Below are 26,290 nucleotides of genomic sequence, written 5' to 3'. Positions count from 1 at the left end.
GTGCATAATTAAGCCCAAACTTCTGTTTATGGTCATGCAGTCATTTCTTTAGACAACACTTTTTAGGAAAATAAATGAGCCTGAACTGTTCGGCATCCATCAGCCCTGTAGTTTACTTTTTAGCGTCCTCGAGCAAAATGCTGAATCACTTCTTTCTGCGGGGGCGATGTAACACTTCTGATCGTGACCTCTGACCTTTCTGAATATAGGGCGAGTGCTGCCGCTCTGATTGTTTCCACAGCTCAAACAAATCAAGGTGGAAATCTTCCCGTATTTGTAATTGAGTGTGTTTAACTGGTGCTTCAGATTGTCCATGAAACAGAGGAGGAGCCCTTGACAAAAGTTGTCATACTCCTCTTTCATCATGCTGACCGAACTTAAGTTTCTGAGTTGTTGAACAGTTTTGTACATTTGCGTGCGGCAAAGTTTCTGAGTTGTTGAACAGTTTTGTACATTTGCGTGCGGCAACAATGAACCAAAAGGTACGTCCAACCTTAATTACCAACCTTGCCAGCCCACGCTGTAACCATTGGTATTTCACTGTCCCTTATAACTGTCCCTACATCATAATTACTCACCCACTGAGGAGGAAGGCCGCCGCTGCCCTCCACAATACGGCCCTTAGCTTATGAAAACTGAACACATGCACACACACACACACACACACACAGTAAACTCTTCCAATTAAGAGCTGGCTAACAAAGACATGCAATTAGACAGAGATGAGTCATCTCTCTTCACTGTATAATTATCTGGAAATTACCTGGAAGATCAATCAGAGAAACTTTTCGGACAAAAAAATATGAAGATCAGACGATGCGGCTGTTTTTAAAAAAATGTCCAACATTGTAATGAGAAAATTAGCAACATATTATGCCGAAGTCGTGCAGCTCAGATGATGAACAACTCGTCCGGTAATCATCTTGTATCTGATGTGATTCACAGCTCCTTCATGGCTGTCATGATGTCAGGTTTCCACAAAAGTCTGAAGATAAATGTCCGATTCATTTTTAACTTTTAATGTGTGTTTTGTCTTGTTTTTGGCCAACGAACTGTAACACTGTGGTGCCAGCGTTAAGGTCTATCACTGCCACCCGTTATGTTGGAGTGTAAACCACAAAACAACAGGAAGAAAGTAAAATTAATTAAGAAGAACTGGATTATTTACACAATATTTTTATATGTGTATGTGTCAATATTTAATTTTTATACTATTATTGGTATATCACGACACCGCTAATCCAAGCTTGAGCTTGAGACTTTGACTTAAGCCAGACTTAAATCAAAAAAAGATTTAAAGGTGAGGAGTAAAATTATAAAAGGTTAAGTTAATAAGATTGTTACCAAAGATATACTATATGTGTTACAAAGTCTGTTTAACTGGAGATGAAGTGTTTGAAAGAAGTGGGCATTTAAAAGGTAGGGAGGGTCTAATGAAAGATGCTGCTGTGTTGCATTTTGGGAGTTGTAGGATCCAGCGTGTCAGGATATTTCAGCCTCGTCTGCTATAAACTTATACAAGTTAGTCACTCAGCACCCCTTTATGAAAGAGTTGAACAGAACAGCAAAGACAACAAACCCCAAAACTGCTCCTTATAAGCAGGTCAGCGTGTCCACTGGTGTGAATCAGCCGAGGCCACGAGTCCATTCTTGGTATGCCGAGTAGAAAATGTTGCTGTTGCAGGCACCTGTTCATGTAGCAACACATGCAGCTGTAAACAGGCTCACTTGTTCCGTGTCCTCAAACCGTTCACACTCTGCGTGTTTTGTTCTTTTGCTTTCGGTTTATTTCGTTTCGTATTTCAACATCAGAATTCGCCATTTCAAATATCTGACCGACTGACCCGTAGCTCTCGAATGTCTCGGCTCGGGGATGCTATGGTCTTCATTTCACAGACGGTTGAGGGGGGTCCTGAGTCCATTTATCGCGGATCTGGGGAACAAAGACAGCATTGAGAAGCTCCAGGCAAAGAAACAGGCTGTAATGTCATGCTGGGCTCAGGGCCCAGACTCATGTTAATGACCTCAAACACTACTTGTTTAGAATATGACCAGCTCCTACTGTCATCAGCCACAGACAGAGGTTTGAGTTTCTGCTGCTATGAGATGAATGCAACATGTGGAAAGGAAGTCAGGATGGAGTTTGGCATTTTTTGGTGGCAGAAGGCTCGATGGGAGAGCAAAAGTAAAGAAACAAGAAGATATCTCAGAGGGTTTGAGCTCTATTTTTTGTGCTGTCACTGTGCGGAACAGATTTCGACTCGTCTCATGACTCTCTTTCAGTTCTCTCCTGTCAAAGCCAGAGCGATCTGGAGGCCTTCTGAGCACACTAGGCTTTTGTTGCATGGAACAATGCTCGGCTAACATAAACGCTGCATTGTCTACCTGATCTTGGGGTAAAATCCCTGCGGCGGAAAGGCTTTTGGTCCTTTTCGATGTGCCCAGGTGGTAGTTTGGGGCACCGTTCCCTGGCATCCCCCAGAAAGAGTGTATGGCCTCATTGTGCTGCAGAAATGTGACACCGTTATCTACTGGCCTTTCTTTGCTTGCATTTTGACATACTTGGTATACTTGTCTTGTTATAAAGTGACTGACCTTTCGTTCATCGACAAGTTTTTGACTTCTCTCCTGTCCTAGCTGTTGCTTTCTCTCCTCCATCTGCAGTAAAAGCTCTTTGGAGTACTGGACTTTGTTCTCCTACAGAAAAAGATTAAAATAAACGTGACTCAGGAACATTTTGACACAAAGTTTAGCACTTTATGCAGAGGACGGAAGATTTAATATGACCTCTCGGGTGTCGTTGCACAGCGTCCTGTTCATTTTCTGTGCTTCATCCTGTTGAGAAGCCGATCCTGGAGCTTTCACCTGGAAGACATGGACTCTCAGTTCAACCTGTTTGCTCTTTAAGTTGTTAAAAAAAAACTGCTACACATGAATCAGCAGCACCATCTAGTGGTTAAATTCACTCACTACAAATCTCATTAAAAGCACCAAACCAACAATGAATTGATCCTTTTAATTGACAACTATTCCTCTGTGCCAGAGAGACCCACAGCTATAAAAACACTATTAAAACCATCAATAAGACACAACTTTTAGTTTCAATCCCACAAAAACTGCCAGAAATACTCACAAGGGCACCAAACATGTATCACTCCTCTGCTGGAAATAGTCCCAAACAAATGCTCTATACTCACGTTCGAGTAATGTTTGTTGTCAAAAGCAAAAAACATTACCAGCCTTTAAAGAAAGATATGTTTGGTTTACAACATACATTGATGGATGCACGGACTGAAGAGGCTCCACTGCTCGCAGAAGTCACAGCTCCTTCGAATGTTACCAACGGCTGATGAGCTGAAGAAAGATAATAAACAGAAAACAGTTAAATTCAAATGGAATTTTATGATATTTTGCTTTGACGTCATGTATCTAGCGATGAGACAATTAGTCAGTCAATATAAAATGAATTGGTTACATCTAATAGTTAATAAATTAAACATTTTAGTCATATTCCACATGTCTACACTGTAGGTAGACATGCAAACATAATAGTACACTTTGTATCCTGTGTCCTTTCAGTGTAGGATAACAAACTGACAAACAACATACATATATGTACACTTGTACGTTGTACCCGTATGAGAAACTGAAAGATTTTTCTAATTCAAAGTTAGTCTGAGTCCTTTATGAAGCAGAAATATCAATCCATCTCTGTTTGAGGCCTCTGAGATGTGAAGATTTGCTGTTTTTTTTCCTGTTATATATCAGTAAACTGAATATTTTCTGACTTGGTCTGACAAAACAAACAGTTTGATGTCGTCACTTTGGGCTCTTGGACACTTGCTTCACTTTTTTTCTTGACATTTTATGGACAAAAAAATAACCTATAGATGAGTTTAAATCACGAAAATATATGATAAAAGTATCTGGTGTAAACTAGAGCATTACATTTGATCCATGCGCTGCCAATATTACATTTTCTTATTTCTGTCACATCTTTTTTCTGAACACATTTTAATCTAAACTGCTCTTCTATGAAATATATTTCAAATTCCAAACCTTAATAGCGCGGCCCAGAGTACACAGGGGCTTATATAAGATAAATCAATAAATCTGTTTTGTAACCCAGACCGTCTCCTCCGCTCAAAGAGCCACAGTTATCCATTCAGATCCCTTCACTGTAGTGAAGCCCACTCATAATGAGTTGTACTATGAGGCTGACTCACGTTCCCTGTGTGTGTGTGTGTGTGTGTGTGTGTGTGTGTGTGTGTGTGATATAATAACTTCAGTAATGTTAATTAATGTAGATTTAATTCCATCTCTGTTCACTTGTCTTGTCTCACTTGTCAAACACTAAATACAATCAAGAAAATAATTAATATTTACATTAATTACGTTAGATTTGCTATATATTCATTATGTTTCATCCATACTGACACTGTATGCATCATCACGTCATGTTTAGACGAACTTATTTACAGCCATCGAAAATATTTTTAGTCTGAATAGAACGAACGCCAACTCAAACTGTTGAGTCAAATATCTAGTTTCGTTGTTGACCAGAAAGAGAAAACAATCACGTGACAGCGTTCATTAAGTGGCTCTTCTGGAGCTTTCGATCGTATTACATGATCTTCCTCAGTGTAGCACAACATGGACATTTGAAACTTGGCAAACTCTGTGCTGCGATCAAAAGCCCCAGAAGCTGCTTAATGGACCCTGTGATAAGATTGCTGTTAAATAATAGCCACGACTATTGAACAAAATGCCTTATTTATAGTGTATGACTCGGCCAAAAGAATGTGGACGCCCCAAATATATTTCATCCTGACACCTCGTGGGTTCACTTAGGTTCATCTGCCTCCACTCTTCTGGTTTCAGGCTTTCCACTTCAGGTGTTCGGAGCCTGGCCGCAGGGGTTTGCTCCCATTCAGTCACAAGAGCATTAGTGAGCTCCGACACTGATGCCGGGTGATAAGACCTGGCTCACAGTCTGCGTTACAGTTCATCCCAAAGCTGCTGGATAAGGTCGTGGTGGCAGGTCCTGGTACAGGCGACGGAGAAAGGGAGTAATGACTAATGTCGCTTGTTCTTTAAAGGGGAACTCGGTTACAGGTTGAGGAGTACTAGACTTGTGTCGGAGCTGTGTCGGATCTTATAAATAGACTCACTTGAGTCAGTGTTAGACTCTGTAGCCTGCTCCTTATCTCTGTTTGAGGCAAGTAGCTCAAGGTTACATTAGCTGCCACTAGCATTACACAGCTGAGCAGTCGAGTTGCTTTGTGGGCGAGGTAGGCCTCAGGTTTTGGAATGGTGGAGGATGGATGCATGGGTGTATGTCCAAGGAGTTATAGGAGCTATAAGAGTGTGTGTTAAATTGATACTGTGAGCTCCAAACTGTCCATAAATATAGGCTATATAAGACACTTTTCACTCATTCATCATGTGCATGTCTTTGAACTGTGGAAGGAAGCCGGAGTACCCAGAGAGAACCCACGCAAACATGGGGAGAACATCCAAAAAAGAAAGGCCTCAGCTGAGGTCCGAACCCGGAACCTTCTTACTGTGAGCTGTGAGGTTCCACCATGCTGCCCAAGATCTAGATCTACTCTTTATGATATCATTTACAGAGACCCAACAGTTCCCACCATGAGCAAACACTTGGTGCAAGTGTGAAGGAAAAACCTTAAGCAGGACATGACTCATGGCCGATCGCTATCTGCTGTTACGGGTTGGGTTTAGATTGGAAACAAAGATGCGCAGCAGCAACAATAGCAACTACAATGATGACAATGGAAATAATGATGCAGAATATGCCAAATAATGTTGATTTCTTATTGATTTCACCACGTTGTACATTCGTTTCATTGCCTTCTGATGCTGTAAAGTTTCATCTCTTTGTGTTTTCTTACCATTCAAGTATTGTGAAACATCATAAACGCACCATCACACACACACACACACACACACACACACTGTGTGATTCATACAAATCCAGCACAGGATGATTGAGAGTGAATGACTAACAGTGTGTGAATGATCTCACATTGGTCCCTGAGAGAGGCCGCCTCGTTCCCATCAATCAGCCGCCTGCATGCTACCTGGAGGCAGAAAACGGCGAAGATAAAGCGCAGTTACCTTCTGGAAATTGCTATAATTGAGTGATTAAGACGGATGACGTCAACTGAACGAGCGTTCACTTAGCCTCCATTCACGCGCGGTCGGTACGGCTGTGACTCACCGGCGTCCTGGCCTTGGGCTTTGTGCTTGGCATCTGTGTTTGTGCTGCAGCAGTCCCTGGTGAAAGATGGAGCGACGATGGTGAGTCAAAAAGAGCATTTTCGCACCTCGTGTAAAAAAATCAACACAAATTGGATTATTAGATGAGTGGACCTGCCTTTGTCCTTTCCACGCTGGACGTCCCTTTGTGATGCCTCCACTTTTGCGTAAACAGTGCCGGGGCCGTAATTATTGTCAGAATCATCCTCGTGTTCATCATCGCTGCGATGATGATGATGATGATGCCTGAAATGATCATTTACTGAGTTCAAGTAGATCTCTAAACAACTTTTATTAGTGTGTGTGTGTGTGTAACTCACACGCAGGCTTCACCGTTCTCACAGAAACACAAAGAAAGCTCGGGTGGCATTCTTGATTTTTTGGATCTCTTCACCCCGACCGTCAGCTCAACCCTGTCACTGCTGGACTCCTCATTGTTCACCTCCATGTTTCTCCTGCTCTGTGAGACAACATAAAGTCAGGCTGCAGGGTGATAACAGCAAATAATTGTCTGTCTGTTGCAGGTTTTTCTCTTTTCAGATTAAAGAGTGAAATCGAGCAGACGGTGAGTTTACTTGCAGCCACTAAAAGCGTCATTTTATTTTTTATTATTTTGCACTTTTTATAGTAAAATAAAGAAGACAAACATGGAAATCTCAGAGGGGATTGATGCTGGTACATGAACGCATAAATTGGGAGATGATTCAAAGTGGTTAAATCATTATAATACAGAAAGTACATCGACATATTTAAGATATTTGAGGGGCTTGGTTGTTTTTTCCCAGTACATCCCATTGATACATGCGTGCAGAGGCAATAACCTGATGAACAAACCAGTACAAACCATTGCTGATCCAGCCGGGCACTGAGAAAAACGTAAACGAGGCTTCCTATCACTTCCCGTGGTTTCATCGTTTCCCTTAGATAGATAGATAGATAGATAGATAGATAGATAGATAGATGTTATGCATCAATACAGTGGATACAGTACTCAAGTACTGTATTTAAGTACTAATTTAAGGTAGTTGCACTTTACTTTAATGCTACTTTCTACTTCTAATCCACTCTCATTGTCTCATGAGGAAATATGATATACTTTACTACAAATATCCGACCACTAGTCATTAGTTACTATAAAAATGATGATATACGTGTGAAGATGAGAGAATTTTCTTTTACTTTTAAAGGCGTTTCTTTGCACTATTTTCTGATTTATTTATTTTTTACAAAACAAACATTTAATGGAGAAAATAATCAGCAGATTAATCCACAGTGAAAATAAATAAATATTTATTAGTCACAGAAAGTTCAAAAGTAGCTCAACAGTGAAACTATTGTTATATTAATAAAACTTATATAGCTGGATAACACTTTTCTGCATTGAGTAGATTTACTTTTATTAAAAATAAAAATACATTTTCCTGATTATGTTCATAAACTTTTACATCAGTCACATTCTTGTTTACATTTATGTATTAATACCGGGCTCTGCTCATGTTTGAACAGACTGTTCAGGTGTGAAGGTTTGATCACGTGACACATCTGAAAGTAAACACGTCACACACGTAACGACGCATCGATCCTTTACTAATCCTGCAGAGATCTGAACAAAGTGAACAGGTGACACAGCATTTACCTGGACGTGATGATGCAGGATGTTGAACATGCGAGATGAGGCGGAGGTGGAGGAGGTGGAGGAGGAGGAGGTGGAGGAGGATGAGGAGGAGGAGGTGGAGGTGAGTTCAGTTTGTAAACATTTCAAATCAGCACCACGCAGCTGATGACGCAACAAACGTCATCGTCGTCTCACGGCGTCATGACGTTCGCCTCTCTCGTCACTAGGGGGCGGTGCGTCCTCTCCAGTACTGATGCAGAGTATACATGACTCAAAGTATTACAAAATAAAAGCATAAAAGTACTTTACTGATGTAATTGGTTTGAGTTTTGAACAATCCTATAGTAGAACTATTTAATAACTGAACAAAAACAATAACATTTCTGTCATTCGACTTGATTAATACTTGATTAATTGATTAATCGACTTTCAGCTCTTCGTGTTTGTTGTTGATGGGTTTGATTTTTATAAAAAAATATTGTATTTTTATAAACTCCTTGTATGTTTTTCAATCTTAAAATGTGTGGAGTTGTCAAACAAATGTAGTGTGTGAGTAAAACTGACATTGGAGTAGAAGTACTTTGAATTTGTACTCGAGTAAATGTACTTTTATGCCTGTTAAATCTCTAAAAACAAACAAATAAAAAAAGCTTTAAAGACATTGCATCTTTTAAAAAAAACATCATGCAAAAGATTCAATATAAAAAATAATTCTGAAGTTTGTGTTTATTATTCGTTTGCATGTTCTTGGGACCCCTCAGGTACTCTGGCTTCCTTCCACAGTCCAAAGACATGTACTTAATAGGTTAATTGGGGGCTCTGATGTTTGTCTCAGTGTGTCAGCTCTCTGATGCTGTTGTTCACGGTGTATCAAGCTTTTCTTCCTCCATTGTTTCTTATAATGTGAGCAAGGTCCCTTAAGGTCCTTGCCATACGGCTATATAACTAAACAAAAAGTGTAACACACACCATTCTTTTAAAAACACATATAGAGTCACACCACGCATTGTTAAAAGTACACACACATCTATACTCACACAAAGATGTGTTGCAAGTTCACAGCTGTGTGTCCATGTGTGAGTGTATTGTCTGACAGGAGCAAGAAGAGGGCTTCCCTAATTGGAGGAGGTGTCATCAGGCTCCAGCCGTTAATCACAACAATGTGAGGAGAGAATTGCAGCCGGGGGAGGATTCATCATTCGGAGAAAAAACCAGCTCCCTTTTTTCCTGCGAGGGAACGTGAGTGTTTGCACATCGGACACGGGAAACTCACAACCTCCTGTCACGTCCACGGGGACTGTAATTGACGCTGAGTTCCAATAATTGTAATCATACTGTCTGCAGCTGAGATAATTACTGTAAAACTGTATTCTACAGGACCGTGCATCTCTGTTACACGCATCGTTTGCTTTGGATTGACAGTTCAGAGATAGTTTGGCTCATAAATATCCAATGAACCCTGGTTGTGGAGGAGGAGCCCGGTGATTAATGACATCTTGGGTTTCAGTAACACTAATAACAACATCGATTGCCAATATCTGAGGGTTCATCTCCAAAAATACTGTATGTATCAGTCTGAGCTGGAGCCCGTCTCCAAAGTTGGTCATTCAATATCAGAGAGGAGCCAAAACTGGCCCCGTCCTGTCAGCCCGGGAGATAAATTACCTATTAGCCTTTTGGGTTTATGATAATTTTGTGCAATCAATCACGTTGTAAGAATGGGTGCCAAATGAAGGCTCGTCTAATTTTAGAATAATAAGAGGTTGCATTCATGAGGAGTTTCTCTTTGTGTCACGGTTAATGAATTATTCCGATATTGTACTGTTTTTATTGGGGCTGCGCTTGTTTCCATTGTTCGTTATCAGCCTCTCAGAGTCACTCATTAGCTACAAATATGCATTTATTCCACTTTACTCTTTCAGAGCGGTTTGGTTTGTTTCATTTGAATACTTCTAATGCATTGTGTGTACACAGAACACATGAAAAAACATGCTACAAAACACATTTAATCGGTATTTTGAAGATAGTCCGTAACATCTGTGAGGTTTTTAGCAACACTGAGAAGATTTAGAGTAACATGTTACTAATCTTACCGGCTTCACAGGGCTACAGGATCAGCTCTAGAGTATCAGTTATGTACAAAAGCAGCATAAGTAATAAATAACAGAGGAAACTATTCAGTGAGTTGTTCGTGAAGATGGAGAAGCAGATGTGACGATCTGGGCATGTCACATCTGCTTCTCCATCGTCACGATTATCCACATTTAAACTAATTAACTGTTCATTATTGTCATTTCCAGCCAGTCTTGTCCCACACACCACTTGTCATACACACCTACCAGATTCCCAATTAGCTTCTTTTTCTTGTAACTTCTTGTTTCAGAGACTTTTGCCTGCCTGTGTGATGCTTCTTCCTCTGTCTGCCTACCTGCAGATCGACTCAGTAAAGCCTCGTCCTACTCATGACTGCTGTGTCTACTCGTGGGTTTGTCCGTTCAGACAAGGTGTCACCTTTTCTTTCTGTTTTTGACCAGCTGTTCACAACCCAAAGATATTTTCATTCACAATGAAAAAAAAAGGAAATTGTCACATTTGAAAACTGAAACCAGAGTGTCAATATTCACTATAATTGTATCATTCAGTTCATATTGTATTTTTCTGTGACACTGGAATGGTGAAATAACAGGAGGCTTGTTTGAGCAACCAGTCTTCATTCTTGACCCTGATTAGTTGTTATCACCACACCCTGAGCTTCACAATAACAACGAATCCTCAAAGATACGACGCCCATTCTTTATACTGTCAGTGGTTTAGACTTTAATGCAAGGAACATTTACAGAAAGTGTAATTAACAGAATAAAAAGATGAAATATTTAAGATTAGTTGTCTTGGGGTGTTGGGTCAATGTGGTTTCATGAACTTTTTAACCTCTCATACTAAATTAAGCGATGCTATTGCTGTTGTATTTATCACATTAGAAAGACACCAATCCTCTGGACTACAGCCGTTCAGTACTGAGTGAAAATGTCTTGTAGATGTGAATAAAAGGTGTGAATGCCTGTTCAGTCTATGGATGTTTTCACATGACATCCGCTTGTCAGTCCTCCAGAGATGCGTCAGTACGTGCTAAGTGCCGATCTGCGTACAATACGGCAGCAGAGTGACGCCAGTTTCAAGGTTTCGATGCGCTGTGTTTCTCGAACGAGCGCATGTTTTGACGAGGGCAAAGAATTACTCATCGAACGACCTTTTCATTATGTGATCACACGCACACGTAAGTAATTGAACTGTGAGTGCCTACTGTGCATGCTGGATTGCAAGTATATAGATGTGTTAATGTGTTGTGTGTTGTGGATTATCTGCCAGCCCTCCAGTTGTGGAGGTGGTAGTGGTGGCGGAGGAGCGTAACAGAGGCTCTCTGTGAGTCATGGATGCTCACATCACCGGGGGCTCGTCTAATGATGAAGCCACCATTGAGGCTGGGAAAGCTGTGTAGGAGTCCAGACCGGAGTGTGGCCTCAGAGGATGGAGGAGCAGGACCTTGTGGGTGGTTATCTGCCTACTAGCTGAGGTCTCCGGGTGCTGCAAGCACATCAAGCATCGCGGGAGGCTATGCTTTCTGAAAAATCAGGAGAAAGTTTAAACTAATTCTGCTTGTGCGAGAGTGATTATTTAAAGGGTCAGTTCAAAACATGTGTCAAAGCAGCTTTTCACAGCCCAGGGTCAGGTGTCGTCACATGACCTATGAACTGTGGTCACATGGAAACAATCAGATGGTCTCTGACGTCAGAAGCAAAGACCTTTTTGATCCTTATTTGACCATCCACGTCAATGACTCTGACCCCTTCCCCAGTCGAAGCTGTGACCAGTTTTGGTTTCCTGTTCTCAAACAGCTGATGCTGTCTTCTGCCCGGGGTCTTTGCTGTTTCACACAGCTGATGCACAGGATGTCAAACAACATATTTTTTCATTCACGCCTACTGGTACTTGTCATGCAGATAGTTTGGGTTTTTAGATATCTGCCTCTGAAATGTTTATCTCTGCACCAACAGCTTTTCACCAACAGCCACTTTCAAACTGATGAAATAGAAAGTATTGTTGACGCTCTGTTCTGAGGATTATGCAGAGGAAAGCTGGAGATCCCAGAGATGGATATCTCAAAACCTTGGCAGCAAACCAACAAACCTTGTGCGCCTTTACAGAATGTGAACATTTCATCAGTGCCTCCCAAGAAGATTTAAACTGATTGTTACAAAAATGACTCTGCTTCTGTTTAGAGGTCGGAAAAAAAGTCATTGTTTTCCGAAGTCCTCAACTTTGTGTTTCGAACCCTAAACAAGTCAGTATTCACATTTTACTTAATATACTTCATAACATATAACTAGAAACCTAAACCTGATTGTCTTGTTATCCCTCTGACAAATGCATGAGTTGACTCTCTTTCCTTTTCATGATTGGCTGCTGTCACATTGATCCAAAGTATATAGAGTCCCTCATTTTATCCACAAACCATCTGAATCTTACTGTTGGATTCCACCAGGCACGGCTTTGAGGTTTTGAAACGGCATAGAGAATCTGGTGGATTTTCAAAATAAAACACAATGTGCAAACTTCCGTAAAAACAGCCAAAAGGGGAACGATTTAACTACGTACTCATGGTACAAGCATATAAACCTGGAGGAAATCACCACATCTGAGCAAGTTAACAAAGTCTGACATGCAAAACGCTCCACTCCCAGTGGAATATGAAGCCATATGGAGAATGGACCAAAACAGAGCCATGCCCAATGGGGTCAAGGCATTAACTAGAGTCTGGCTTGAGTCTTGTGACTCTGCGTCTGTGGTCAGTGTACAGCATGGTTAAATTTAGGCACAAAAACTAGCTGGACAACTAAAGATCGTGGCCTTGGTACGAAGAAACCATTGACGGTTAATCGATGGGTTTGTTTCTTGTCTCTAAAGTCATGTGCTTTGTTAACCGATCCATCCACTGCTCACTAAATGGTTTATAACAATGGTCATGTTAGGCATATGAACATACGACTGATGCTGTTGTTTTTCTTCCTCTAACAGACAACAGGAACTATTCGTCTGTCGAGATACACTGAAAATCTGTTGGTTTGTTCTTTGAAATCATCTCTAAGTTGAAAGTTTCTCTCAAAATAACTCAACCCTGCTTCAAAATGACTTAATGAGTTACCCACCAAACTTATTCGAGCCAAATTAAAACTTTGGCGTAAACTACGTGATTTCTGGGTATCGACGTCCTTGAAATTATCAGGTGCAACACAACTTGTAATTATGTTGAGCAGCTTGTGTGTTTCCACATCATGTGTGCATCTACCTGTGTGTCCACACACATCTCCCACTAGGTGTACCTCCCCCACGCACACAGCCCTCCTTTGTGAGTCATGAGTCCACCACGACAAGATGTCCTCAACATCCCGCCTCCTCCCACTCCTCCCCCCCTTTAACACCACCACCCCCTCCCTCCCAACCAACCAGCCGACCGTCTCTGCATCTGAAAGACAGATGAGTCAGCGACGGAGCGTGCAGGCTTGTGCCAAGTGATCAGCTTCCTCTCATCTCCTGTCCCCCCTTCCTCCTCCTCCTCCCCCACCACCACCGTCCATCTCTGCCCACATGGCCCTGCCACAAAAGGGCTGTGATTCATGCACCGATCACCGTCTGAGGTTTAAAAATAAGCCCTGCCATGCTGGAGGATGTGTCCCGCTGTCCCGCAAAGACAACAAAGAGGCGCACAAATATCCAGCTGTGATTCTCACATGCACCGCGGGAGATCCAGAGGATGCTGGATGTGTCTTTTGCAGCCGCCGCGTGGATGCACGAGGTGGCTGTTGTTTTTATTGAAGTCTAAGTGGAACAAATAGATTATTTCTGTATTTATAACTTTTCTGTTCTTAAAGAAACATTGACACATTTCATGGCATTCATTTGGTGTTTTGTTTCTGACCAATCGGCACATGTTTTAGCTCCTTTTTTGGTCTCCACCTCGAAATATCTGGCTCTTTGCTGCTAAATGGTTGCTCGGTCTGATCTGAGAAGTGATGCCAACGGTGAAGTGTCTTAAACTTGCATTCTTTCTGATGGCCAGCAGTGGGCAGCTCCACTGGTTGCAAGAATAAGGTTTGATTGCATTGAGTCTTATGGGGAAATTACCCTACTTCTCACTTAATTTTCTAATTCTATCGCTAACTACAAGTCTTCTTCAGATCATTTAGTATATTATGGTTCCATTTAGAGTAAAATAGACAATAAAGCTACTTTGTGATTAACAGGTCATTCTCAGTGAGGTTTACGAAACTCAAACTGTCAAACTAGGCAGTGCTGATCAAAGATGAATCAAGATTGATTCAGGATTGCCTGTTTCTCACCACTACTTTACTTTACTGTTTAGCTGTAATATGAGAAAGTTTGTGACTAGTAGGATTATACTGGGGTTCAGGTGTTTTAATTCATATAGTGTGTGTGTATCCTGTCTTTTGCATGTCTCGTGCACTTCCCTTAGTTAGCTTCTGATTTACTGAGGCTGGCAGGGAGAGATAATTATAAATCAGTAGTACAAGGTTAGAAGAGACAGGCTAGGGGAGTACCATGTGGATATAAAACATAATGCTCATTACTGAGCAGAAAACCAAAAAAGGACGTTATTATGTTATCTGTATCAGTGGGAGGAGTCCGAGACATTTTTAAAAAATGTATAAGAACCAACGGTTAGAGCTCCTCGAGGAGCCTTTTCTCTGTAACCCCTTCTGTGTGTTGCACTGTTAAAGGCTTCTTCTTGTACAAGAATAATAAATTCAACTTAAACTTTGATACTTTGAATCCAGTCTTCCTTATTAAAGGGTTTTTCTTTTTTTTTTTAATCTGGAATTACTGGTTGAACAGTGTCAAAACTAAGTGCAGCTCTACTAGCAGTAGCTCACCCACCAGCTCCAAATACGATCATGTCTGACTAAAAAAAAAAATCAGATGGCAACAGCTATAATGCCAAACTCAAAGCTTGTTGTCCACAAACTACGTTTACACTTGGGCTGTCGCTATAAAGCTCCATAAAATCGAGGCGAGCTGCAGATTCGGATGATAACTCCTCATTGTCGCGTTGTTTTCGCTTTGTCATCTGATTGAACGTTGTTCTTCGAAAAAAAATATTGATTCTAGCCGCTTTAAATGTTTTATTGTTTTTCTCTCTATGACGCAAGCTGCCATCTCGCTGTAATGAATATCAAATGGAACATCAATAGTTACTGTATCTCCTCGTCACAGGTTATTTCTCATAGTTAACTGTTTTCTTCTCTGACGCGCCTCTATTTTAGTTCCCTGCAGCAGCCTGTATCGATCTTCTATTTATTAGAAAGGCTCCGAAAGTGCTCTTGTAAACAGGAATCAATGCTAACATGTTTGCTTTACACAATGCCCTTTTTGCAATGTTATTTGGCTACATCACCGGCATATTCATAGAGACATAAGTACTTATATTATATCTTTCACGTATCGCTCATTATACCAAATTTATAAGGTTGAAAAAGTGTTAATAGAGCACATGATTTTCTTTTTGGCTCCGGACAATAATTACTTGGGGATTGGATAGTGATAACAGCGCTCAGTTTTTTTCTGCAGGGGTCTGGAGTCAGTATCTGATACCATCTTATATCTCTCTCTTCCTGCAGAGCCTCCATTGATCTCTGCCCAAAAGACCACAACAAGCCATAAAAGCATTTCAGGACAGTCGCCAAGACGCGCATATCCTAAAGTGGTTATGATGCATGAGGCTTTTAAAGGCCAGAGTTTCTCCAACAGCATGTCTACATGAAGAATAAGCAAACAAACTTGAGACAGCGATGATTGCTAAGCACAAACGCATCATGGGAGTGTCTTGTATCAACTTCTGTAGTAGGAACACAGCATGAAGATTCAGAAACACACCGAGCACGCGCTTCATTTTCATATAAATATTTATTGCAGAGGAGGTATCTTTTATGTACATGCTATCACAATATAACACAATATAAATCTACCAAATATTCCCATATATTGATGCTATAAGCTTGTCATAGAGCAATAGTCATAACAAGCACATAATACAGTGGGTTAAGGGACAGTATCACTCACTATACAACTTGTAACAGTCCATAAAAGATCAATTTTTTTTCTTTTTTGTTCTATCAAGGGCAGTGAAACATCGGTCCTATTATTTATTTTTTATTTTTTTCTTGAATTCATGCAGAAGCCACAAGATTTACGACGTTACAGCATTGAATAGTAGTAGTAGCAATAGTAGTAGTTGTACTTGCCATCGGGTGACTTGGTTTGGTCACAAGAGAGAAGAGAGAAGTCAGGTTCAAAATGAAAAGCAAACAACGCACCATGGTAAAGATCTGACGGGTGGACAAAGAGCTACAGGACACAGTGTCAACTATGTCAATGATGGTACAAGAACGATGGTCTCAATTTGCACACCCGAGTAAATGGTCGAGGTTCAGACTTTCACTGATTCATTGATGAAACGGCTAAAACACGATGATAATCTCCAGAGAAACAGACAGTAAGACACTGGTTATGTATACACAATTTAACACACAGACAGCTATGGACTGACTGAACTGAGGAATAATACCGCAAGCATACTATCTGAAATCAAACGACAGAGTAGATTGGCTGCTAACGTGACGTATATTTGAGGGATATTGCATTATTGTTGTCAGTGTGACGGTTATCGTGTTTCCTTTGCGCTCTGATCTTGAAATCTCGTTTGTGTGATTAAAATCAACATGACTAAATCAATTCTTTGCTTGATGATGTCATAATATATTGCTTGTTGTGGTTCTTCTTCTTCTTCTTTTTTAATTGAATGTGACCCAAATCAATCAGAGTTCAAACTAAATAATTGTCATCAAACAAACTCATCTCCTCCAAGGACCAAAAAGTGGCTCGTTTTTAAAAATATAAAGCATATTTTTTTATCACCTAGGGTATTAAAATCCAATGCGGCAGTGATTCTAAACACTAAAGTCACTCAAAAAAAAAAAAAGGCTTTTGAAATGTTGTTGTCATCATACCAGCGGTCCCCTGGCATGATGCTGCATCCACCACAATGCACATGATGGATGACGCCTAACATCTGGTTCATAAATATCATATAGATCCATCAAAGCGTTACAATCAATCCATGCACGTTGACAGTTCTCCTCAGACACCGTTCCTAAAGGATCTCATAAAGCAGAGGTGGTGACAAATCTCACGCCTGTAAGGCAAACACTCCACATTTGAAATATTTCAGACCGGCCCTCCTCCACGGGTCAGCGGGAGAGGTAATTCCTCAGATAGAAGACGTAGCGTCTAAATCACGTTCATGGAGCCGAGCTGTTTAATCGTGTCGGCACGTTTGAAGACAAAAAAATCGGATAAGGAAGGCGACAAATATTTGTCGCTGAAAGAAATTTAGCAACTGTGTTTTGACTTTGTAAAATTCTCACTGACAAGCACTGATTCATTTTTTTTTACCACGATTAGTAAGGACTCCTACAGAGCTGGGATACTGAGGAATTTGACAGCAATTATAGATAATTACAATCAGTGACAACATTCAGTGATACCATGTAATTCTCACAAGATACCATAAAGTACTGTAGATGCTATATTGATACATAGTTTTCCTCACGACTGCAATTACTGTCAGGTGTTCAACAGTTAAATGTAAGTTTCTTCTTCTTTTTCTCGCTGTAATCCCAGGATGAATGGTGCATGATGAATATTTAGACATTTTGATACAAAACACTGAACAAATCAAAACCTTTAAAAGGTTTAGTCGGATTTTTTTCCATTGATAAACACGTTGCTAAGCCTAATTCTGAAATGAGCAGTTCAATTAATCAGTTGGGCTTTAGTCTACTTTTATTAAACTGGGAAGAACGTGCATTAACTTTCAGTACAGGAACTAAAAACTAATGGCAGTTTAATATTCATCAAAATATTAAAGTATAAGCATTAATATTATTTGTAAATATTAAAGGGTAGTCCTGCTTTGTAAAAAACTTTGTATTTTTGTAGTTATGGCCATTGTTTGTATCATTTATGATAATACTGTACTCACAAAAGTGATTTCCAAGATCTGGAAACAAGGCGACATCCCTACAACAAAGTCTGACAAGACAAGAAACATGATTGGTGACCAGACAGTTTGTAAAACGCTAGCTTTAGGTTACGTAAACCACTTTATTTCACAATAAAATCAATAGTGAGTGCACCCAAAATCCTAGATTGGTCCCAGGTCTCTGAATCGCCACCTACATCTACAATTTATTGAGAAATTCATGGTGTCTGGTTTTGTGGTTTAAACCAATTAGAGCTTTTACATTTAGTCATTTAGCAGACATTTTTATCCAAAGCGACGTACAGAGAAGGGAACAATCAAGGTACAGTGCGATAAGAAGCATTAGTGCAGCAATAAGTGCTTGTGACAATTGTTAAAGGAGTCGATTTGTCATGTCCAGTTGTTGGTGGTGCTAGGAGAGAAGGTATTTTTGGCTCAGAATAGTGATGCAACAACTATTTTCCATACTTTTGTGTGAAAAATGTTCTCCTTCTAGACTCCGATCTACTGATTGGTGAGGATAATTGACCCCTATCAAACAGAAGCTGGCTAATGACAACTATATCAATCTGAATGAATGTTCAGTCTGATTATAACACTATATTAACACCTCAATGCACAGAAAGTTGGTCTGTAAGCTGTGATTGATGTTGGGCATTAGACTTAGTTGTAGTGATGTCTGTTTTCAGCAAGTACAATATTATTGTTATGGATTAGAATAATGGCCAAAACTAAAAATATATATATACCCAAGTTACAATAAACCAATATTATCCTTTAAGCAGCAGGTTCAATCAGATGTTTGTAAAATGAAACCGGTCCGGTGACCTGCTCGACTTTTAGTTTTGGTGTTTGAGACTCCAGAGGTTCAACTGTTACATTTCTACTTTTTAAATTCATGATATTGTGTCCACAGACACACATATATACACACACAAACACACAAACATGGTGCAAGCCAACACAAAGACCCATGCTGGATTCAAAAACAAAGCTGGTGCAAATGATTTCCTTAGCGTCTCCCTCCCCGACCCACCCAGTATGTTTTCTATCTCTACTTTTTACAGTGTACACGTGAGCCGCTTTAACACAGGTTCATGTTAATGCTGCTCTCATATCATCTTCACCACCCTGATTGAGCTTTTGGGAATATGAAAGCAGGAAAAGGAGTGACTCTGGTATACAAAAAAAAGGAACTATTATATATTCGTCAACACGTTTACTGGTTTAGTTGACTAACCGGTAGGGTCCAACTACTCTCGATACCTGGCTGTGCATGCTGTTTATATAATTCACCGTCACAAAATGCTGAAGGTGAAGCCACTTGCTTCACTTCAGACTGATACAAGACAATGCTAGTTAGTTAGGCACATACAGTACATCTCCGCAGACTTGGAAGCATTTTAATCTGCCGAGAACTACAATTAAATAGATCTAAACCAAAGAACAAAAGAAACTAAGTTTGGTTGGTATATGATATCCTGTGTAACATCGTGCCATAAGGTTTAAAATAAGACAAAATGTACAAGAAGAACAGAGTCTGTCCTCTGTTCTTAATTTATGGAGTTGGCTAAAGTGCTACAGACTAATTTCCTCACTGAGTGCCAAGAGTTGGACACGAACTAATAAATTAATTTAACATACCGCCCTAAGAACCAACATCCCTCTTTTGCAAATGTTCCCTTATTCTTTGGCTTTCACTTTTGCTGTTTCGTACCTTGATATCACTTTTCTCTACATCTCCTTGTTGTTGTTTCCTAGTCCGTTAAGTGATGACGTTAATGCACAAGAAAAAAAAAAACTATGTAAGAATTGTTGACTGAATCCAGAACATGACCATTTTCAACATTGCTCATGAAGTGAAAAGGCTGAATCAAAAGTTGCATAATTAGTCTAAGATTTATCTTCAGGACTTTCCTGTAATAATCTGGAATGCTCATCTTGACTTTGTTTTTTTTTTTTGTACATTTTACTTATTTTTAAAATAGGTAAAACAGGAACAAAACCTCGGAAAGGAAGGCAACTTGTGGAACTTGATCAACTTTTTCTTCCAAGTCACCGCACTAATAGTAAAAGGTAATATTTAACGATTTCAAAGTGAAAAAAAGTACACATCAATAACTATAATTTCAGTGGTCCATTAAGGTTGGGTGTCATGCCTTCTTGCTCGATGTGCTCTCGTCGAAGTCCCAGGGACAAACATCTGCCTTTTTAGCAGCACTTACGACCCCGCCTTTAGGATTTGGATTGCTCTGTTTGACTACAGAAGCACTTTTGTCTGTACCTTTTTTATCTGACGTATCCTCAAAATCCCATGGGCAGACTTCAGCCGGCTTTGCTTTGGCTGCTCCAACATTCGCGCTTTTCCTTTTTTCTACCACTGCCACTTCCGGAAGACTCTCTACGTCCCACGGGCATACCTCAGCCATTTTTTGTTGGCTCGCGTGTTTTTCTGAAGATTTACTCTTGTCCTTAGCTTTTGTTCTACTTTTCTCCTCATCAGCGTCTTTTGATTTCTCTTTCTCAACTGTTCTTGTCGAAGGTGAGGCCTTCTTTTTTGATGGCGATTCCTTGGTTTTGGGTGCTCGAGAAGGACTAGGTGTCCTCTGCCCAGAATTTGGAGATACAGCAGTGCTGTCATAGTCCCAAGGACATACGTCTATTTTTGTAGATGGTGGCTGGAGCGAGAGGCCACTTCTCCCTTTCCCATCCACAGGAGAGCTGCCTTTTCTTGGTTTTGTCATATCTGGTGAATGAGCTAACTCTGTTGTCTTTTGGACCTCCTCAAAGTCCCATGGACAAACATCTACCCGATGTGTTTTGGCGCTCTCTGATGCAGAATGAGGCTGCTGGGTCTTGGCAGGCTTGCTTGTCTGACTGTATATTTGTTGCTTTGACCCTTCTACTTGACTGCCTTGACTTTCACCTCCATCTTCCCATGGACATACATCTGCTCTTACGGCGGTTGTCCTCTGAATTTCCTTTGAGTGCCTGCTACTCGACGGGGATTGATCAGAGGCTTTCTGCTTGTGTTGCTGAGATTTGCTTCCCTTGGTGCTACCTCCATGAACCGTTGTGGTTTCCTTTGGTGCTATGGATACATGCTTTTGGACTTTGTTTTCAGACGGAGTTGGGAGATCCTCCACTTCCCAGGGACACACTTCAGAGAGATCGTAGAGGTCTTTTCCCTTGACTGGATCAGAGCAGATTGTTGGCTGGCTGCCACCCACTGGCTGCTTCATGATCCTGCCTTTTGCCGCACTTTGTTTGTACTCAACTGACTGGCTCATAATCATCTTGAGTTGGCATTCATTTTCTGGCTCTGCATTGGCCCTTGTGTCCTTGCTCTTTGGCTGACTCTTCTTATTGCTGTCCTCTGTGCTCTGGGTCTTTCCCGTCAAGCCTAAAGTCTTCTCTTTGGCACTGGCAATGACACTGAGGGACTTCTGCAGCATGGAGGCTCTAGGATGAAGTGGTTTCTTGTCTGCAGTGAGGTTATGGGCGCTTGCTGACTTGCAGACCAAAGGAACTGATTCCGTCGATTCACTGGGGGCATTTATATTCTCACTGGACTTCTTCTTGACCAACTTCTTGCCCATAAGTGTGTCCAGGAGTGAACCTTCAGCGGGGGTCACCTCCATTTTGTCTGTCGCTGAGCTGCTGGAGTCTTCGCTCTGGTCGCGGACGTGGTCGTAGCTGCTGTGGGACTTCTTGAGAGAGAAAACCTTGTTCTTGAGCGTCTCCTCCTTCGCTGGCTTTCCTGAGTGAGGTGGATCAAAGGGGTTTTTCTTCAACATGCAGATGCTGTTACGGTTGCTCCCGTGTTCTCCAGCCTCCTTGTCTTCGCGGCTGCATTGCCGGTGCACGGACTCTGGGATCTCAGTGATGCGCCTCATCAGCGAGCGACCCAACCCTTTCTTGGAGCTCCGCTTCTTCTGGAGATGAGGGTTGTTTGCCAGCATCTTTTTCCTCTTGTAAATCTCCAATTGGGAATAGAGTTTCTTCAGCTCCTCCTACATACAGGACAGACGCAAAGTGATCAGTTGCGAGTTTAGAACAAATACTTGTATTTATACGGCTTAAAAAATGGAGTTCACTGTTACAAAAAAGCACACATTCTACTGCACAGAAAACATGCAGTACAACTTCCAGACATGTGACTACAAACGGTTGTTAAATGATGCACTACGGAATATCACATGCATACTGAAATAAAACAAAGACAGGACAGTCTTGGACAGCATCAAATAAGGAAACGGAGTGTGTTTTAATGTTAGGTCTGAAACAGCCTCCAAGCTCAGGTCTTGAATTTTATTTCTCTCTCTATGCCCATCCGATACAATCAATGCTCTCAAGTAGCAGGATGTCATCATAAGATCACGCCCTCTGGTAAATAGGCTTGCCCAAATCTTTTGATAGAGAGACTTCTTCAGCTCTAACAGACAAACAGAAATCTCTGCTCACGTTGGTACGTTTTTCCCAAAGACTGTCGCTAGACCTTACGCCACAGCCATTAATAGAACTGAGATGGCCCGTTTCGTCAGGTGTCTGCAATAAAAAACTGCCATTGCTCAGTATCTTTGCGGGATTCAAAAGAGTTCACCAGGTTATGCAGTGGAAAATCAAAGGTTAAAGGAAACACAAGCGTACCCGAATATCCTCAGGATCCAGACTGTGTTCACTCCACGCAGATGTGATGCTGCTGTTGAGGTACGACCCAGAACGACCCATGTCCAATTCGTCCTCATAGGCCTCCGAGGCTATATCATCTCTCATGTGGGTGCCGGCAAACAGGAACTGGTGGCATAAAAAAAAAGAACAACTGGTTGATGTGCTTTCTTTCTCAACAACTCTTGAACTTTCTCAACAAATCTCATGAGGAGATCCATCAGTGTCAGTCCATCTATACTTTCTGAATCTATCCGTGGCTCTCACCCTCAAGTCCACTGGTTCTTTAAGTTAGTTATTTCCTAAAACAGTCGGGTGCTGAAGTTTTTAACCAACGTTACCCAAACAAGAGTAAATAGTCTATTTGTTCTGGACTATTTTCAGCTGCACGGGTCTGACTTAAAACAAACTACAGTTCTCATGTTTATCGTAATAAAGGAACATGAGTTCAGTTCAGTGCAACGCTGTGGATAACTGATGTGTTTTTAATAGTTTGTGCACAACAATGCAAGCTCAATGGCACACAGGAATAAAGATATATCCGGCTTTGGATTCACCCACAATGCCTGTAACCTTTCATTTATATTGTACTCTCAAAAGCAAATTTAAAATTGCTCAACAAAGAAGACAAATTAGAGAGATTAGAATGAAATAACAGCAATACATCATCATGTAAATTATTTACCTTAGGGATGAGTAGTAGACCCAGTGTTACTGTTACAGTTAAGTGGGTGTGGGTGAAAAACAGTAGCAGCATCCAGTCTGGATGGAGCTCCGGAGCAAGAGTGAACCTGTCAGGGTAAAGATAAACATTATAAATCAAGTATAGGTTAATTAATACAAGAGCGGGAATCAAATATTTTACTGGCTGCAGATTGCATTACTATTTGTGATCGGTAATGTCTATAATAATTACGTAGAGTTCCTCAACCTCACCACGTTCGTAGTGTTTTACAGTACAATAGTTTTGGAAATAAACATCTCCTTGATGGCTGATTGTCAAATTCCAAATGTACATACAGTAAATGCGTTGAAGTATGATTAACGCCACGTCGCTCTGTCTGCAGTAAACCTCTTACATACAGATGGAGCCTGGAGAGACCAGCAGACTTAATGTGTTTTCAGCCAAAGTAGATTTATACACTGTCTGTCCGAGGCGTCAATTTCACTGCCTCATATAATGTTCCACTTGGGTGATCCTTTTGCCAGCAAGGACACAATATTTTCCTCATTCTTTCAATTGGATTCACAATAAAGGGGAGTGACCTTGATCTGGTCGCAAGATTCGGCCTATTTATACATCAGGCAGTAATACGCTGGGCCGACTGTGGAGCAGCAGTTGGTGGAAAATGAGATAATTACTGGCAGAAACAACAGCAACGCGAGGAGCAGCTCCAGCCTTTTATTTAAAAAAAGAACTAACAGGCTTTCAGTACTGCGAGACCTCGTGTGCACTGAGGATATGAAGGTATGTCCTGTCAGATGCTAATTCAACCACTAGAGAGCCTCTATCCAAGCAAATGTCATCTAGCAGGCTCATTACGGTGTTGAAGTTGGCAAATGGCTAATTAACGAACAGTTACTGCGGTAATAGCTCAGAGGCATGAATGAAAGCAAAGGTCCAGCACATGAAATGTCCCAAAGCTTTGAAGTCTTCCCTCATTCATGTTTTGTGAGCAGTTTCTGTGCAGATGAGGATTTAATAACCTTGGCAGGCTGTCTCCTCTCAGCCTGCAGCGTCTCACTCAAACACTCCCCATCACTCACGCCTCGACCTCCAGCTACTACATCCCCCTTTCATTTTCTCTCAGCGTCAAATTCACACCTGGACGTGGCTAAAGCCTGGTGAATATCACAGCGGAGAAGTGAAGCTTTAACTGGTCACCGTGGGATGAAATAGCGGGTTTTGTGAGTAACACAAATGGACGCCAGATGCCTCTAACAAGCCCCAGTGTACAGCGTGGTCTCTGGTGGCAGCCAGTCAGGATAACTAGCCGCACCAGGCAATTTGTCAGGGGTCTCGTCTGGCCGTATTCTGCAGAGAAAAGCCTCACAACATGGATGAAGAGGCCGATAAAAGGAGTTGGCAAAGAAACCACAAAGAGCCAGATGTTCAAACACCACGAGAAGTGTTAAAAACGAAGAAATTATCAGGCTATACGTCGACGATACACAATTTATTGGTAATGGATGTTAATTTATAACTGGAATAGAGCTGCCAATAATTCAAGCTATTCATGCTGTCTCGGAAAAAAAAAAAACATAAATCATTCTGACACGGTTCATTAGTGAATAATGTGATGGAGCTGAGCTCTCAATTAAGGGGGACTCCAGCTAGGAATGTCTGTGGCGGCGTCAGCTGAAACGTCTCATTTATAAAGTGCACGGTGCAGCTATTTGACATGTACACTGGAGGGAGAGGGGACGATTTCACTACAATAAAAAAAACAACTCCCGGATGAACAGAGCTCATGCGGTAGCCTATATGTGGTGGAAATGAGGCAATCTACCGGAGGACACACGCATCAAAAATGACGACAGCAGAGATCGAATCAAAGACTATGATATTAAATATAGAGCTAGTTGATGTGGAAGATGTTGTGGATGTAAGTGACAGCATCTGTATGTTGTTATTGATTTATTGTTAGACGGATGGCAGCTACTACACCAGGACTATTAAAATAATGCTAAAAATTGATATGCAAATGATTGTCTGAGTTTAAAGGGTCAGTTCAGACAAATGATACATAAATATATCCATATGTGGTATGTAGGTATGCAATAATGTTGTATTACTCTAGATTTTGAGATATCTGTCTCTGATATTTATTAATGCAATGAAGTTCAAGGCGATTTATTTTTGGAAAGACACTCTGTTTACTTTGATAAAATGCTGTTTATACATTTTGCAGACATGGCAGTGTCATGGTCACAGGTACACAGGTGTACACAATATATAAAAAAGCAGAGAGGATGTATTGTTAACAAACTTTGGCTAGATATTGTCAGTTCACTGGTGTACATTGACTCCTTGCCCGGCTCTGATTCTGGCACAACACCAGCTTCACTCCCCATCACTGGCCCGAACCCCGGCCCTTAAAACCCTAAAAGCCTCCTCTTCTTCATGGTTCACATCACCTCTTGTACAAACACTAACACTTCCCTCACAATCCTGGCTAACAAACTGATCATCAGCTGACAGCAGCTACAGTTTACTTCACTGTCCATCAGGAAACTCTGTAAATCTCAGAGTTGAGACATCAGAGGGGAAAAACAGAAAATATGATCCACTTTCACCAAAATCGGTGAAATAGTTGGCGGTGTGTGACGAAAACTACTGTTTGCAACCAGAGACAGGTGAGTACACAACGGAGGAGCTGTTACCTGATCACGTAGAATATTGCTGACAGGACAAGCTCGTTGTGAACAGCGATGGCCATGTAGCGAGGCTCGTGAAAGGCCGAGGGCACCGTCCTCACGGCGTAACACAGGTAGACGGCCCACAGCAGGAAGAGGAACTCAGCTGTGAAACAAGAATGAGACAGAAGTGCTGAATACAACGAACAGGCAAAGAAATAATGTCTACACGGCGAGAAAGTCTTTAAAAAATGGAA

At 41.1% G+C, this 26,290-nt stretch overlaps 2 protein-coding genes across 6 annotated transcripts in view; both read right to left on the bottom strand.

The window, feature by feature from the left end:
* Window positions 1-1,388: 1,388 nt before the first annotated feature.
* LOC104933962 (uncharacterized) lies at window positions 1,389-8,104 on the bottom strand. 4 transcript variants are annotated; one of them, XM_027274058.1, is made up of 11 exons: window positions 7,916-8,104; window positions 7,124-7,198; window positions 6,599-6,739; window positions 6,398-6,518; window positions 6,242-6,297; window positions 6,047-6,101; window positions 3,275-3,354; window positions 2,788-2,865; window positions 2,596-2,697; window positions 2,386-2,505; window positions 1,389-1,933 (listed from the first exon to the last, which is right to left on the bottom strand). In XM_027274058.1, exons 1-11 carry the CDS (start codon window positions 7,943-7,945, stop codon window positions 1,886-1,888), a joined length of 906 nt encoding a protein of 301 aa, XP_027129859.1. In that variant the 5' UTR covers window positions 7,946-8,104; the 3' UTR covers window positions 1,389-1,885. The 4 variants fall into 4 exon arrangements, with proteins under 4 accessions (XP_027129859.1, XP_019109716.2, XP_027129858.1 ...); XM_019254171.2 differs by having other exon boundaries at window positions 6,398-6,525; window positions 6,600-6,734; window positions 7,916-8,103; XM_027274057.1 differs by having other exon boundaries at window positions 1,390-1,933; window positions 6,398-6,521; window positions 7,916-8,103.
* A 9,304-nt stretch (window positions 8,105-17,408) lies between these two features.
* gpr158a (G protein-coupled receptor 158a) overlaps window positions 17,409-26,290 on the bottom strand; it is a 70,261-nt gene continuing 61,379 nt past the window's right edge. Inside the window, exons 8-12 of one of the 2 annotated variants that reach the window (XM_019266957.2) lie at window positions 26,061-26,199; window positions 23,362-23,467; window positions 22,659-22,805; window positions 22,473-22,556; window positions 17,409-22,021 (exon numbers count right to left, since the gene is read on the bottom strand). In XM_019266957.2, the coding sequence (XP_019122502.2) occupies window positions 20,162-22,021; window positions 22,473-22,556; window positions 22,659-22,805; window positions 23,362-23,467; window positions 26,061-26,199 (2,336 nt within the window). In that variant the 3' untranslated portion in view covers window positions 17,409-20,161. The remainder of the gene's footprint in view (window positions 22,022-22,472; window positions 22,557-22,658; window positions 22,806-23,361; window positions 23,468-26,060; window positions 26,200-26,290) is intronic. The other variant, XM_019266958.2, reaches the window with a different exon arrangement.

The sequence above is a fragment of the Larimichthys crocea genome, chromosome XXIII (genome assembly GCF_000972845.2).
Source record: "Larimichthys crocea isolate SSNF chromosome XXIII, L_crocea_2.0, whole genome shotgun sequence".
Classification (NCBI taxonomy): domain Eukaryota; kingdom Metazoa; phylum Chordata; class Actinopteri; family Sciaenidae; genus Larimichthys; species Larimichthys crocea.
Note: the sequence above shows the minus strand (reverse complement) of the source record. Positions and strands in the feature narration are given on the sequence as shown.